We start from the raw sequence: 15,135 nt of genomic DNA, 5'->3' as shown, positions 1-15,135 counted from the left end.
CAATGAGGAAATTGTAGAGCAGCACAAAAAACTCCCTATACAGCTTTCTGTTGGTCAATACGTGCTACATAAAAGTGTTTTTTCCGAGCGCGAAAGAAGCCCGCGAATACACACAAAATTGCCGCGAGACTGGCCGCTCGAGGCACTTTGCGTGTATTCGCGGGCTTCTTTCAAGCTAACAACAGTAAATAACAGGATATTTACTAATGTCGTGAGACAATGTCACCAAAGCAACAACCAGGTGGACTGCGCGCTGACATCTGAAACGGTCTCTCGCTAGGGTTGCATAGATTAATGCCAATGAACTTGAGTGTTATCGAAACAACTTAAGCACATCATTGGCGAGAACGACTAAAGTAACATTTCTTTTCTCGCGCCGTATGCCCCTCACGATAAATTTAGCGCATGAACATTAACAGAATAGTGAGGGCTCCTCACATTGCCCCTACGTATTTTATACCGAAAAACAGGAACCCTCAATGACATGCACATCATCTGAAACGACACTATTAAGTGCGTCTGCACTTTTGTAGCTGCCGCACTTAAGGCTGGCTTCTCCGCAATAAGTGGTTTCGTGAGGAGAAGCCAACTTCTTCAAGTACGCTTGTTTCTCTGCTATCACGATTGGCTGCCAGTGCACTTTAAATGTGCGCACGAATACGTGCATGACTGTGTTAGGATGTTACCTTGACAACAGTAAGCATGATTACAGTGAGTGACAGTCAAAGCCACATCAGCAAACAGGACGAAAAACGGTAGGAAAAATTCCGGACGGCGCGAAGTGATGAGCGGAGGAGCATATTGTGGGACGACTATTTACAGCCAAGTACCATGCTAGTACGGCTATAGTACGACCATTTATATCTATCATGGAGCCGAAATTATCTAACAATCATGCAGATGATCTAGGTGGCCGAAATTAAGGGCTGTGCTGAGGTGGTCTTGTGCAGTGAAATTTCAAGATATGGCTTTGGAATTGCTATTTATTATTATTATTATTATTATTATTATTATTATTATTATTATTATTATTATTATTATTATTATTCAAGTAGATAATACATAAGACAGAAGAGTCAGATAAAACAATTCCGCCTGCCTATAAGGGTAGTACGTGTGTGTGTGGGGGGGTGGGGGGGGGGAGGCGAAAACTGCAGAAATCACGGGAAAGGTTCAAGAGGGATGGCTTGCCTACGTAATGATGACAGACGGAAAGTCACATTGCCAAGAATTTAACGAAAATTGACACCAACGATTCAAGTCGGCGTGCGAGGCGGTGGGATGACATCTCAACGCCAAGAAGCCGAAGAAACTCCCAGCCGACATGAGATTATACTGCGTGGCACAGCCCGAAACCGGACAAGGGGTTAAGCGGTAAGCGGTTTACGTTGTCAATAGCAAAATTCTTTTCTCGACGCGGACATTTCTGGAAGTTCGCTCGGTCAGGTGTTATGTAGTGCGATTGCTTCGTACTGCTGCAAGCGTGTCGTGCGCTTAATGTGTTTGCCGTCGCGAGCGGAGTGGCAGCAAGTGCACCCGCCGCCCTGACGCTGCCACCGGCTAGCTGTTTCAATTATGGCTGCCCAACGACTGTCGAAGGAAACTACTTTTGGAGTGCTGCATCCGTATGTGGATCCTAATAAAGAATATTTGAAAATTTTGTTTATTCCCAGAATCGGGCTCCAGACGTTCATTTCTTAGCTTTAGGTGATATATACTCTTGAAAGTAGCTTCTCCTTTGTTGTTGCCGTTCCCCTTATGATGTAAAGAAGCGCGCGGATAATGAAAATTATGAATGTTTTGGAGTTATTGCGTTTGATGATAACCTGCTATACATTCCGCATCGAAGTGAAAGCAAATCACTCAACAAGACGCGATCACCTAGAGTGTATTAGACTCTACGACAATAAAAGTTTTCTCTCTCTCTCTCTCTACGACCACCGCACTGAACTGTAGCAGACGATAACGGCGGCAACACCCCAGCCACACGGATGGATGTTACGAACGTCCCCTTTGGAACGGGGCGGTGGGTTGCGCCACCAAGCCCTTGCAATTATACCGCCTAATGTCCTAGCTAGGTTAAAAAAAAAAAAAAAAAAACACGCTGAACTTCCACGACCAAATTTCCTGACCCCCTATTGTGAACTTTGCTTTTGAACGTCTCCGTTTTTTTTTTTTTTCTCGTTTCTTTGCTTTTCTTCCACCAATCACCTCTTACTATATCGCTACAGACGCCAGCGCCCCTTCACTGATAACTTTATTGTAGCAGACAACTAGCGCCGCTTTACCGTAGCGGTGTGACAGCCGTATTGGAGCCTTCTCGCTGGGCAATCCTTACGTCTTAGCGGGATTTGTAGTTTCGGCCGTTTCGGCGTGCTTCGCGCGTGTGTGCGACTTTCTCTTGCGTTTTGCTTTTGCTGCAGTGTACTAGTACACCATACTTTTGCAGTCGATATGCCGCCAGCACGTAGCATCGCAGTGCTTCGCGATGTGCATAACTGCGTTAGAATACTTCCGTCCGCATCAAACAAGGCAGTAGCCCGAAGGATGTCGTCCTTCGTGTCTGCTGAAGACAAATCGGACGCGACGAACCTAGAAGAAGGTGAGCAGACTGTCTGTTGATATGCTTTCTGCTGGCCGTTGCCTTCGATCGCCAATATGACCGGCGTTGAGTTCCACAAGGCTGCTGTCAGAAAAAACTTTTCACTCCTTTACAAAGTAAATCAAGGTGGAATACATAGCCGGAGTCGTTGCTTCCGCTCGCCTTGGTAGAGCCGGTAGAGCGAACGATGCTTGCTCTGAGGGAACCGGTCACGCCTATCGGGTATAAAAATATTTGTTTGGTTATCCTTGCATTTTTGATCATCTTGATTTCGTTGGATTCCTCACACAATACAGCTTGAACGTTTGCTTTACACTAAGTTACAGCCCACTTCGTGTTGAACGCCTTATACCATGGCACTTTCATAACATACAAACGCCTAGACAGGAGCTTAATCTACGTTACACCGAACGACAAAAAAAAAAAAAAATGACGCGGAAGGACACAGAACAAGCCCTCAATTACTCACCTTTGTTGGAAAACATCACTTCAAAATATGTGCACACTTAAGACTCTCAGCATGCGCAAAGTGATGGCCAACGTTCACCGAGCGTAATCAATAAAGAATATTGATCGTAATACGTCAAAGTCAAACATATCGATGTGATCGATATGCTTCATTAATAAAATTTGGTTTATAGTTAGCCGTTATTGTGCTCACATAATGTGTACCTGTGTGCATTGTCACGTGACGCGTCCCCCCCCCCCCCCTACATATCAGTAGTAATTGAGCAACCTGTTCTACTTGTTATTCTGTGTACAACATGTACAAAGTCTACCAACAACGCACTTTGCCATAAAACTGCCACACAACAGTTTGTCTGGCAGATTCATACATGCCCAGCAGCCTGGATTACCGGCAACTGTAGGTCAAGTACAGTGCAATTTACATTATCGGCATTGCAGAACTCGTGTGACGTTAATCAGTACTGTGTATATTTATTGTTATGCTGTTCTTTGCAGATCGGAAGTTTCGAAAGCTGGATCTCTACAAGCAAAAAGAACCGCCGAAACAAAAACGGCCGGAAATCAAGTTTGATGTGAGCTCATTTTCACTTCATCAATAATTGACAAGTTAGGCATATTAATTGCGTGTTCATAAACAAAAATCACAGATACTGCTTATTGTTGTTTTGCTTACGTCGAATGTAACAGCAGCACTGCACATCTTTGTGATGTTACACTCTGCAGTTCCTGTTTGCGTCGGTTCATGAGCTTTGCCAAACTAGTCATGCTCAACATTCATATGGAAATGTATTGGACTACAAATTTGAAACTGTGCATCTGGCTTTTGTAAGGAAATTGTAGACTCTAGACTCATTTTCCTAACAATTTGCCATACCTCTTAGTGACTTCACATATATTTAATCTACTAATCACAAATTAAGGAACTGGAACAGGCAAAAGTCAAATCATTGTCACATAAATAATGAATGTTGCTTAGTATAATAAACATTGTGTGATTCATGAGAGTTTAATGTAAAAATTACTTGCACCAGTCAATTCTTTCCTTGCATCAGTTCCACTTACTCCACCCATTTACTGTGTGTCAAAGCATAACTGAAGTGTGCCAGTTAATTGCACTGAATTACAAAGTGCAGAAACATGCGACTGTGCAGAAATATAGTATTTGTACTACATGGAGTAATCCCATCTGATATTGACGTTAACAAATAGAACGCCAATGCTCATGATTAGTTTCACCATGTGCCTTTACTAGTTATGATTTCTATCAAGTAGCCAACATGGTTAGGTGTTTGCAACACAACGATGCCAGACAGCAGCATAGACGTGTACCACTGCGATGCGCTATAGGCCTCCAATCGTAGTTAGAAAAATTGCACATACACACACATGGCTCCTGCTGCTTGTGTGTTCAGTTCATTGGAACACACTCTCGAAACAGGTTCCGCAACCACGTAGCGAGCGCATGCCCGTGGACCAAGACTGGCCGAGTGTGTGGCCCACAGCACAGTCCTTTCGTCCTTCAGTGGTGCCGCTGCCGCTGCGTCAGGGTTACCGTCAGAAGGGGGCACCACCGGGCAAGTATGCCAACTTGGAGCTCATGAAAGTGCCCAACTTCCTTCACCTGACACCCGCTCATCTCTCCAAGCATGCCAAGGTCCTCCGGCGTGAGTATGCCTCACCTGACAGTTCCAAACCTTATCAAAGTCATGTTTCACATGTAGCAGGCGACACTACGAAGGCTAAGGAAAGACTTCTCCAACTGCTTGCATTCGTGACCAAAAAATGTCCATCACACATTGAAGGAAGATATAGTCATGTAACAATGTCTCATACTTCTATGTTGCAAAATATGATGTATTTATTACATAAAAGATGTTGCAGATTTTGACCTGTCCATCACCAAACAAGCCGAGTGGAGCATTTTTAGGGAAGGTGGGCTGTCAATAATGGAAGCAGAAGCAGATAAGGAAGGCAGCTTTGTTGTCATGCTGCAAGGCACGTTTGAAGATAAGGCCCAACAAGCTGTTCTAGAGCGCTTCAAGCCTGTTGATTTCTGTCCCAAGTTTCGAAGGAAACAAGCCATCAAGTTGCTGAAGAAAATTAATCTTAATGCTGTCACAACTTCTGCCTCTGAAGCAGACAGAGACTCTTTAGAAATTTTCTTTACTGGCAAAACGCACTAGGTGTATTGCCCGCTTCACACTATTGTTTCAGAGGGACACCTGGCACTGTGCCATGGATTCGTTCCTGAAGCAACACCATGATCCGTACCTCATTCGCAGCTCTAAGGACTTTGTGCAGGCCTTGGAAAAAGGAATGACCTTCGCTACTACAGCCTTTTCCGTTGATGTAGAAGACCTTTTCTATTCTATGCCATAGGAGGGACTGTATAAGGCCATCAGGGAAAGTGTTGAAGAGCATGGCAAGGTAGACTTTCAAAATACAACTGGCACTAGTACAGAGCATTTTTCGAAGCTGTTACAGTTTTACTTAAGCTCCACAGCCACCCTTCACAACTGGCACATTTATGTACAAGAATATGGTATTTGCATTGGTTCCTCTGTCGCCCCTGTGCTGTGTGACATTTTTATGGCCTTTTTTGATAGACGCCGAGAAAAAGAACTTTCCAAACTCCCAGTGTTACACGTGTTTCGCTATGTCGACAACTTTTCAGTGATTTTAGATAACTCTCTCACTAATAATCTTGACAGTGTTGTCACTGATGTTCTTCACACTTTCTCCTCTGCGGAGCAAGGTTTGGCTTTCTCCCATGAATTGACTAAGGACAACCAGATCCAGTTTATAGACCTAAAATTGCAGTTCAGCAATTCCCACGTTTGTCTGTTGTATAATCCAAGGTCTAACAAGGTCTATTACTTTACAAGAGTGCACACGTTCAGAACTTGTGAAACAAGGTATCATCATGTCTAAATACCTATCTGCCCTAGAGAAATCTTGTGCATACACAGCATCATCTAGTTGCAAATCTCAGGTCGAGCGTCTACTGTCTGCTGGCTACCAGCATCACTTAATTCGCAGCACATCCAAAAGCCTGCTTCAAAAACTAAAATTTCCTTAAAGAAAAGAGCAACACTTCGACCAAGAACCACCTTTTGTCATGCCATATTTGCATTGTCTATCTCACAACATTAAGAAGGTTGTAGAAAGCTATGGGATTCTCGTCGTCTTTTTAGCACCTTGCAAACTCTAGTCAGTAGTGTGCCCACTAGTACTGACTAAAGCAATAAAGGAGTACTGCTCATGCTAGAAGAACCATCGAGTAAGTTCACTAAATGCATCTCTAATGTTATCTATGAGATACCTGTCGTGCGGCCGGTCTTACACAGGTCAAACTGGCCGCTGTTTCAGTGAGCGTGCGCAGGAACACAAGTGATCCATGCACACCTGCAAGGGCGTAACATCCCCTTGCTCTGCAAGAGCTGCGACAGGAAAAGCTGTTTGCCTTATCTGGAAAATACCATTCTACAGAGCTAAAAAGGGTGAAAACTGCGTTAGCTCACCTTTTTTATCACTATCAAGAGAAGAAATAGTCTTATTAAATGGACACAATAGGGCTCTCTAGCACTCTTAATGCACACGTGGCCATGCTATTTTTCATTTGTGCCTTCAACTTCTTTGCGATTGTTCCTTGCAAGTACTCTGCCTTCACAAAATAAAGCCAGTTGGAAGTCTGCGCTTTATGTGTGTGCCTATGTTTCTGTGCACGTCTTGTCTTCTTTGCACAGTTTAAAATTTTGCTGAATCTATGAACCAACTAGCCCAACAACATGCCTTACCTCCAACAAGCACAGAAGGAATGTATACACACTTTTAGTTAGCATTCCAGTGTCTAAAATAGACTGTCTGAATTTACAGATTGTAGGAGTGATCTGTTGAATGTTAAATGTGTGATTTTTGTTATGTGCTGCTGTTTCCCCCCTAATGAATGTGATTACTTGTCAATGCAACTTACCTGTTTGAGCTAAGTGTCACATTTGTGCCAATAGGGCACATGTGACAAGTACGGTGCAAGCTCGTGTTTCAGTGTAATGAAAAGGTTTTCCATCATAGCTGATAAAATTTCTTTCAAGGGCTTCCCAAAAAAATATTCCTAGTGTATGTGCCATATTTTATGCCAGCACTGTAATTGTGTATACAGGGTGTTCTTTAGCTGCACCAAATTTTTAAAAATTCTAATCCGTGATCTAAATTACTCGATCAGGAGGCCTTTACTTATATGATAGATACAAATAATTAGCATAATTACGTTAATTAACCTTTTAGTTATTAACATTATGGCCACTATTTCAATCTACGAATTATAGCCAGTCAGTTCGCAAGGTGTATTCACTTGGAATGAATTCTCAGGACTGCACCAGTTTCAAGATATTAATTTTCTAAATGTCTAACGAAATGCAATGGCGTTCCAGCTACTTTTTAAATAAAATGCTGTTTTATTCATTTAAGCACAAAAGTAATTGGAACACCAATGCATTTTGTCGAACACTTTGAATATTAATATCTTGAAACTGGGGCATTCCTGAGAATTAATTCCAAGTGAATACACCTTGCGAACTCATCAGCCGTTTGTAGATTTAAATAGTCGCCGCCGTAATGTCAATAATTAAAACGTTAATTATTGTAATCATGTGAATTATTAAGTATTCTGATTGCTCGAAGTAATGGCCACGTGATCAAGTAATTTAGACCAAGGATTAGAATTGTGCTATCTGCCACAGGCAATATTTAACAATTGGGTGCAGCTAAAAAAAAAAAACACTGTATACTATCGAAACAGAAAATTTAGAGCATAAAGCAGCATATTAATGATCTAAAAAAAAGAAAAGAATCAGATCGAACATTCTAGCAAAACACACGGAAGAGGAGCCCAATTGACTGCAATAATGCAAAGATGCTGAAAAGGGAAAAAAACCTGGCCTCTAGACATCACCTGGAATCACATAATCACATCCAAACTACAGAATCCACGCTTAATCGAAATGATAGAACTTTTCTCCACATATATGCTCATTGTTTATGTCATGTCTTGGAAACCATATAGTTTTGTTTATTGTGCTCTCGATATCATTGCGAGCCTTGCCCGTCAAAGAAGCCAAAATGTGTTTCCTTTTTTTTTTTTCCCTGTGGTCGGCATCCTTTTTAGTTCTCATAAATTCTTTGCACAGAATTTTGCACCCCATGGCCAGCTGGTCTGGAGACTGATGAAAAGTGTGAAGAACATTTCCCAGTGGAAGTGATTGACAGTGACTACTGCCATGCCAGCCCATCAATCAGAGACCCCAGGTCCAGGATTGTTACGCTGAGGGTATGACACAGCATGCATTTATCTATCATGCCTTCTTGCACTTTCACTCACTTAGACTCCTGGAGTCCTGTTCACCCTCCCCTCTCCCCCTCTTTTTGACATGTTCAGATTTTGGTCCTTAATGTGCTGTTATGCATTTTGCATGGAAAATCTTCAACAATATAGAAACAGAGGAAAGTTGCAGTGCTTCTGATTCAGAGAATGGGAATTGTGATGTTTCCTGTGCAAGCTGACAAAGATAAAGAAAAAAAACAACAAACATTTGATGCATTACCATCTAATATAGGTCATGCTGGACACAACTGCAGACAAAAACACCAATCACTGCAATTTCAGAGCATATACAGAAAAAAACAGCAGATTTTGCTGAGTATGCTGCTGTAATGGCCATCTCAAACACAAGTACATATCTTTTAGCACATAAAATGGCATAAGCAAAAACATGACAGTTCATGTTACCTTTCCAATGAGAAGAGTTGCTGGTTGCTAATGAAAGATGACCATCGTTACAATTTGGGCTTCTTCATATGCCATTATTAATGAGATGTGCAGTTCCTTGGCTGTTTCTGTAACACTCTGTATATCTCTACCATGTGGGAAGCAGTACATAGGTCACACAGGTCACTGCATCAATGAAAACCTCAGAGAACATGGAGATCATGTTAAGAATGCATGTGATGGCTGGCTTGTGCATAATTGCAACAGCTGTGATTGCACATAAGCAGTCATTTAATGCATGTATCTTTGTAAGCAAAGACCACAACAGGCTGACACACAAAATGATTGAAGCTGATTTGATTTTAAAATAGCTGTTCCTAGGAATAAAATGCTGTTGGAAGGTAGCACTGTGTCTTGACTATTTCTTTTTCTTCCCCATGCATATGTGCTACAAACATCTTAGTAACAAAAGGCGCATATGAAATTTGGCTTTATTATAGGCATTGCAACGTACCATATCTCATTGTGTTCATGGCATGCTTCTAAACATCCATTGTGCACCTTATTTACATATATTATGCTTCTTCAGGTAAAACTGTCAAACTTGGAGCTTGACTATCATGCAAGGGATAAGCTCCTTCGGTTGGCTGGTGACCGCTATGACCCCGCTACTGATTTCCTCACTATTGTCACTGACAGGCAAGTCATATAGGCTCAAAACTGCTTGATTTCTTGCATGGTACACATTTCTGGATGTGTCACCGGCAACATTACTCATTTTCCATCTGCTTTCATTATAGTGACAGGCTGTTGCATTTTGTTAAAGGCACATTTAATTGGAAGTCGCAGAGCGCTCCGGCAATGCTTCAAGGAGCATGTAAAACAGCAGCTAAGCTTTATTGTGAACACAAGTGGGCTGAAATGGCAACAATGAAGCATGACTAACACTATTTGACCCGCCTATTCCTTCAATACATTCCTAAAGCAGTCTTGTACGGCCTGACTGGCACTAGCAAAGTAGTCAAACAGCTAGCCAAATACACCATAAGCTACATTTTACTTTGCCGTCATTTAAGCCACTGTTGATTGTGTACATGAAGGCACCCAAAGTTTCACACTGACATGCTTGTACTGAGGAAGAACACGTACAGAAATTGGTTCTCCCAGTTTTAATGCATTGCCAGTATGTGGCTACAACTGCAGACATGCAGCAGATGTGCTCTGCTTCTATGCTGCAGCTAAAATTATCACTGCATGAAAAATTGTGATATCTATATTTTGCAAAGCCACTTTTGACCGTGCGTATACTATACTATGTGCCAACATAGCTGTTTCCATTGTGCCTTTTAGACTCGTGCATTGTTTTTTTCACCGTCCTTTGCTGTGCCTTAGGTGTCCACTGAAGAAACAGAACTATGACTACGCCCATTACCTTCTTACTGCTGTGTACCACGAATCTTGGGTGAGTGGATATAGTCTTGTGATTTGTCATGTCCATCATTTTTAAAATAGAGTTTTAGCTTGTCTGTTAGCTTATTACTGTTTATAGATTGCCAGGTTACTGGAGCTGTGAATGGCACTAGCAATGCTGGCAGCGATAACTTGTGACACTTTGCCCAACTACAATGTACTCCAAACCTTTTTGTGTTGTTTGAGTGTTACTATCGAAGGAAAATCATGAAAGGACTGCGTGTTAATGATTACGTCTCTACTGACCCTTTACATCATAGTATGATAACTCAGCACAGTATTAGCTTTGTGTGCTCTCTGATTAAAACTGTGCATCGCAGTATGTTCCTGCCAAAAACTTCTCCGGTAACCTGATATTCCTGAAATGGTAATATGTTTAGGGACAAGCTAAATCTCTGGCATTTTAAACTAGTTCATCACACATGGTAGACGAAGCTGTGGAGCACATCAGCACCACTGTTTGTGAGCAAGCACCGTACCTACTGGCAGCACCGCCGCTGCAGCCCTAAAAGGAATAAACTTTGTGCTTGACTCAAGTGACTCAAGCAGGTGTGCATGTGCAAATCCTTTGTTAAATCATGTTTCAACTCGCTTAAATAATGCCAATTTATGTCTTACTTAAACTACTAAATTGTGTAAATGCCACAGTGGAAGCATGGTGTTGTTTTAATATTGGTAGAAATATAGTAGTGGCATCAGCGCAGGACACAACTGCATTCATGCACTCCTAATACTGTTTAGTGCAAAATTTTTCTTTGAAGAAGTCATTCACATTTGTATGCATTTTCATACACATGAAGTAACACTGCGGCAATGCTTTCTGCCTTCAGATACCGAACTGTACAGACGAACAAGCTGCCTTGCATTTCAGTTTTCAATTGTTTGCTTCATGTCGAGAGGAATAAACATGACACAAATGTAACACAAATGCAAAGGCTTATCTATGAAGTTGTTCAAGTAATGTGGAACCATTCAGAGCATATGAAATGTGAAAAACTTAACGAGGACTTTGATGCTTGCACGAGAGGCTGTGTTACTTGCTCACATGATCAACTCAAAGCGCCTCCCTTTTCAAACCCAGAACACAGAGCCTTGGGAAGCAGACAAGGCCGAGTCTGACATGGAGTGCTTCTTTTGGGAGAAGAGCCGGTCAGAAACTAATGCGGTTGGTTTTGTCAGACGTATGCAGCAGTCACTGGCTGGCCAGGTAAGGCTCTCGTGATCATTAGCCAGAGCATGCAACCATAGCAAGTCACTTGTCAGGTGCGGCAGCAAAACAGTGGGAACTTATTTTTCTATTGCTAATACAGTAGAACCTGGTTTAATGAAGTTACATCCAACACGAAAATGCCTTCATTATATACAATATGCATTATGAGCATATATTCATTACACATGTTAATATCAGCAAGAAACATTTCAAATTTGTTTTGCTATATCCAATAATTCAATATAGGTGCAACTACAAGCGCAAGATTAGGTTCCTGATACCAAGCTTATTCATCCTTCTAAAACAACAGTTCATGCATCACAGGTTGTACTGCCCTTAACTGTATAGCATTTAATGCAAGATATGCCACACACAACAACAGTGGGAAGATGGATACAGCCCTCTTGCTGTATTCTATGAACACAGTCATCATACCTAGCCTAATTAATTACTATATGATGCCACAGCAATGTCGGTGTTGTAATTTTGAAACATGAAACTTTAATGTCAAGTTAAGTTACGGTGGACTCTGAATAAATTAAACTCACTTAAACAGATATGCTGCATAAGCAGGACAGGGGTACCCACTTTGGTTGACTACCCATAAAAACAATGCTAAGAAACTCTAAGAAACTTAATAAATGGAATGCTTATTTTTGTGAACTCCAGTTAAACGAAACTGAAACCAACAGCGCACCTTCCTTATCAGCATTATTAAGATCTTGATGAGGACTAGTTGGTTCATACTTAGAACTGAGGTAAAACAGCGCGAAAAAGACGAGGACACAAGGATACAAATACCACAGACAAGCGCTGAATACCACAGCGCTTGTCTGTGGTATTTGTTTCCTGGTGTCCTCGTTTTTTTCGCGCTGTTTCACCTCAGTCCTTATCAGCTGTTGTACCTCATATGAACAGGAGTAGTTCTACAAACATGCCAATTGGTTATGCCAAATACTTTTAAAAATCCAATCCACCAGCCAGTTGCGCTGTCGTGCTGTTAGCAGCTGCTTTGCGGTGTTCATGTTGCCCATTTTTTGCCTTCCTTGGTGCATTGTGATGGTGACATTTGAAAAATGAGAGCACATGAACAAATGCCTTGAGTGAAAGAAGCTGTGCTATCCCCCCTCCCCCCCCCCCCCAACTTATGAAATAATACATCTTTTTGTGATTCTTGCATCCTTCACAGACAAAACATTTTTTTTCTGTCCCTTTGAGTTCCATTTAAGCAGAGCCTGCTGTACCTTAAGTGTTTTCCAACCTTCATACTTGCTAAATGTTATCCTTTTGTGTGCAAAAAGCGTGTGGTTGCATTCCTGCAAACTTAAAAAATTTGTGCCAGTACTACTCTTTAGTGTGCACTTCGATAAGGAGCCTTAGCTTACTGGCATACACAATATAACATCCCATGTCTTGCTGAAGGAAGATTTCCCCATCAGTGGGAAGCTTTAGCTTGGGCGCTCCCATCTAAATGCATGGGAAAGGAGAAATTTATTTTGCGTTGCAGCAACTGCACCAAAGTTGATTAGGCTTACTGTATATATATAAAGAAAGTTAAAATATAGGGACTGTAGAAAGCGAAGTTTTTATTTAGGCTGTGAACAACAAAAAAAGTTGAATATTGCAAAACTGGGTGAAAAAAGAAGAACTCTGGTGTCAAGTTTACAACTCTGTACCTCGGCAATCAAAAACTATATCACTATTTTGCCAACCGCACCTAATAATACATCTAAAGCAGACAAAATTGATGTGCTATACTCTGCTCCAATAATATACCACTAATTTGTGAGTAGGACTTCTGCAAAACCCTCATAAACAGTATAACAACTTCAGGCAAGCTGTAAATTCATGTATCAAATTTGCCCCCTTTAGGTGCTCTAACAGATACAGTTTACAGAACTGCAATATCTGTGTCGGTGCTGGGTTATGGATTTGTTAACTTCATGCTTCAATTACATTAATCCTTATCGCAAAATTCTACGCCCTGAATAAAAAGTATGCTTCCTACACTAACTATTACTTAACTTTCTCAAATGTAACAAGTTTCATCAAATCAGTCACGTAGCTGTCTTATAAAAGCATTTCTGCATTTTTACACATACAATTCGAATGGGGAAATTGGAGTTGGCTGCGAGCTAAACCATCCTCATGAATGTTCCAGACCTGCAGCAGAACCGCAATTCTCTTTTACAGGAGGATATTACTCACCCCCATGTGCAGCACCTGCCACCTGAATGCACAGATGACGACGTAAAGGGTGTCACTCAAGTCAAGGACTACGCAGAGGCTGTGTGTGAGATTCACAATGGAGGAGAAAGCCTGCAGTCATGGGACAAGTACAAACGCTCCGTGTGTTCGCTGTTAGGCTTAAAGCACACCGAGCTCAGTCCACTGGCAGGAGAAGTGCATGCATCGTGAGCTGCGTGTGTGGACATTTCAATCAAATGTGGCTGCAAGACTTTCACATGGCGTAGTAAAGGAGCTGCACTCCAAAAGATCCAGTGCTCGGTATCCGAGGTCAGCTCTCAAAGACTGTGTGAGCACTGCTGCTTGTCAATGTAGAATAATAAAATATCTTGAGTTGTTATGTTTCTTGTCAAGAATTGGCTGGTTTTCTTAAACACTTGCATGGCCCTTAAAGGAGTACTAAAAATGACATTTTAAGCTTTTCATTGTTTGCATTAAATGAAGTGCCTTGGACACTCGAGACCCTAGAAGAATTACTTGTATTTCTTGGGACATCCTAAGTGATTTGCTACAACTATGCAACAAACCAGTTTTGGTTTCGTTCCTCATAAGGTTTATGTGTCATGATGCATGAGGTGGACTTGTGGGAGCAGGACACTGTGATATTTTGACACTCGCTCCTGCTCGCTCAATAGTCTGCTATGTTGCTACTCACTGCATAGCCCAGATACAGCAGTGTAATAGCAGTAGATTAGCAATAGCAGTACTTAGTAAAGTATGTGTGGCACTTTGATGCTTGCGATTACATTTTCAAGGATATTGAGGTCCAAGACCTTCGTATAACACAAAAAAATTAAAAGCCAGGAAAGTGGAAAAGTCATTTGCCTTTTGCTGTTGCTGCTACTTTCACTCTACTTTTTTGAAGTTGCATCCAGAAGCAAACTCATGTCTGCAAGAGTACAATTTGGGTACAATTTGAGTACAATTGAACGTCGACACATTGGACAAACAGCGCAGACAAACGCAACAGGGCCGCTGTTCTTTCCTTTCCTGCACCCACACACAGCGCCGACGTTGTCTTCCGCAAGTCCTGTATGTTCAATATGTCAAGCCTACAACTAATTAAACTGGACAACAAATGCTTGCTGACAAGTACACTCCACAGAATGTGCATATCAACTCCAAAGCACCAATATGCCGTCTTTGGGCACACTGAATAAAATTCAAACGTTGTCAGCTTCATATAAATCTGCATTGTCTCCACTAATAGTTAGGGTGCTTTGTAGCCTCCAAAGTTGAATTATTACCGAAAAATTCATGTGTATCTTGCTTATTGGGAAGGAGCATGCTTTCATCCCTCTGCACATATAGTTGAAAACTGTGCTGCAAGATATTTGTGTGAGCTGTTCAAGTAGTGTTTAAGAGAAAAATTTC

At 41.6% G+C, this 15,135-nt stretch overlaps 1 protein-coding gene across 1 annotated transcript; it reads left to right on the top strand.

Annotated features, from left to right (window-relative positions):
* The first annotated feature begins 2,336 nt into the window (after positions 1 to 2,336).
* On the top strand, positions 2,337 to 14,101 carry mRpS35 (mitochondrial ribosomal protein S35). The gene is made up of 8 exons (XM_075671825.1): positions 2,337 to 2,602; positions 3,566 to 3,642; positions 4,509 to 4,734; positions 8,257 to 8,396; positions 9,424 to 9,533; positions 10,227 to 10,296; positions 11,386 to 11,511; positions 13,708 to 14,101. Exons 1-8 carry the CDS (start codon positions 2,455 to 2,457, stop codon positions 13,930 to 13,932), a joined length of 1,122 nt encoding a protein of 373 aa, XP_075527940.1. The 5' UTR covers positions 2,337 to 2,454; the 3' UTR covers positions 13,933 to 14,101.
* Positions 14,102 to 15,135: the final 1,034 nt, after the last annotated feature.

This window comes from Dermacentor variabilis, chromosome 10 (assembly GCF_050947875.1).
Source record: "Dermacentor variabilis isolate Ectoservices chromosome 10, ASM5094787v1, whole genome shotgun sequence".
In the NCBI taxonomy this organism is placed as follows: Eukaryota; Metazoa; Arthropoda; class Arachnida; order Ixodida; family Ixodidae; genus Dermacentor; species Dermacentor variabilis.
This window is presented reverse-complemented; position numbering and strand designations above follow the sequence as displayed.

Excerpts from the sequence above, each read along its gene's own strand:
- mRpS35 (XM_075671825.1), top strand. The coding sequence starts at position 2,455 with ATGCCGCCAGCACGTAGCATCGCAGTGCTTCGCGATGTGCATAACTGC. Across the intron at positions 3,643-4,508 it reads GGCCGGAAATCAAGTTTGAT|GTTCCGCAACCACGTAGCGA; the intron begins GTGAGCTCATTT and ends CTCTCGAAACAG. Across the intron at positions 9,534-10,226 it reads CTCACTATTGTCACTGACAG|GTGTCCACTGAAGAAACAGA; the intron begins GCAAGTCATATA and ends GCTGTGCCTTAG.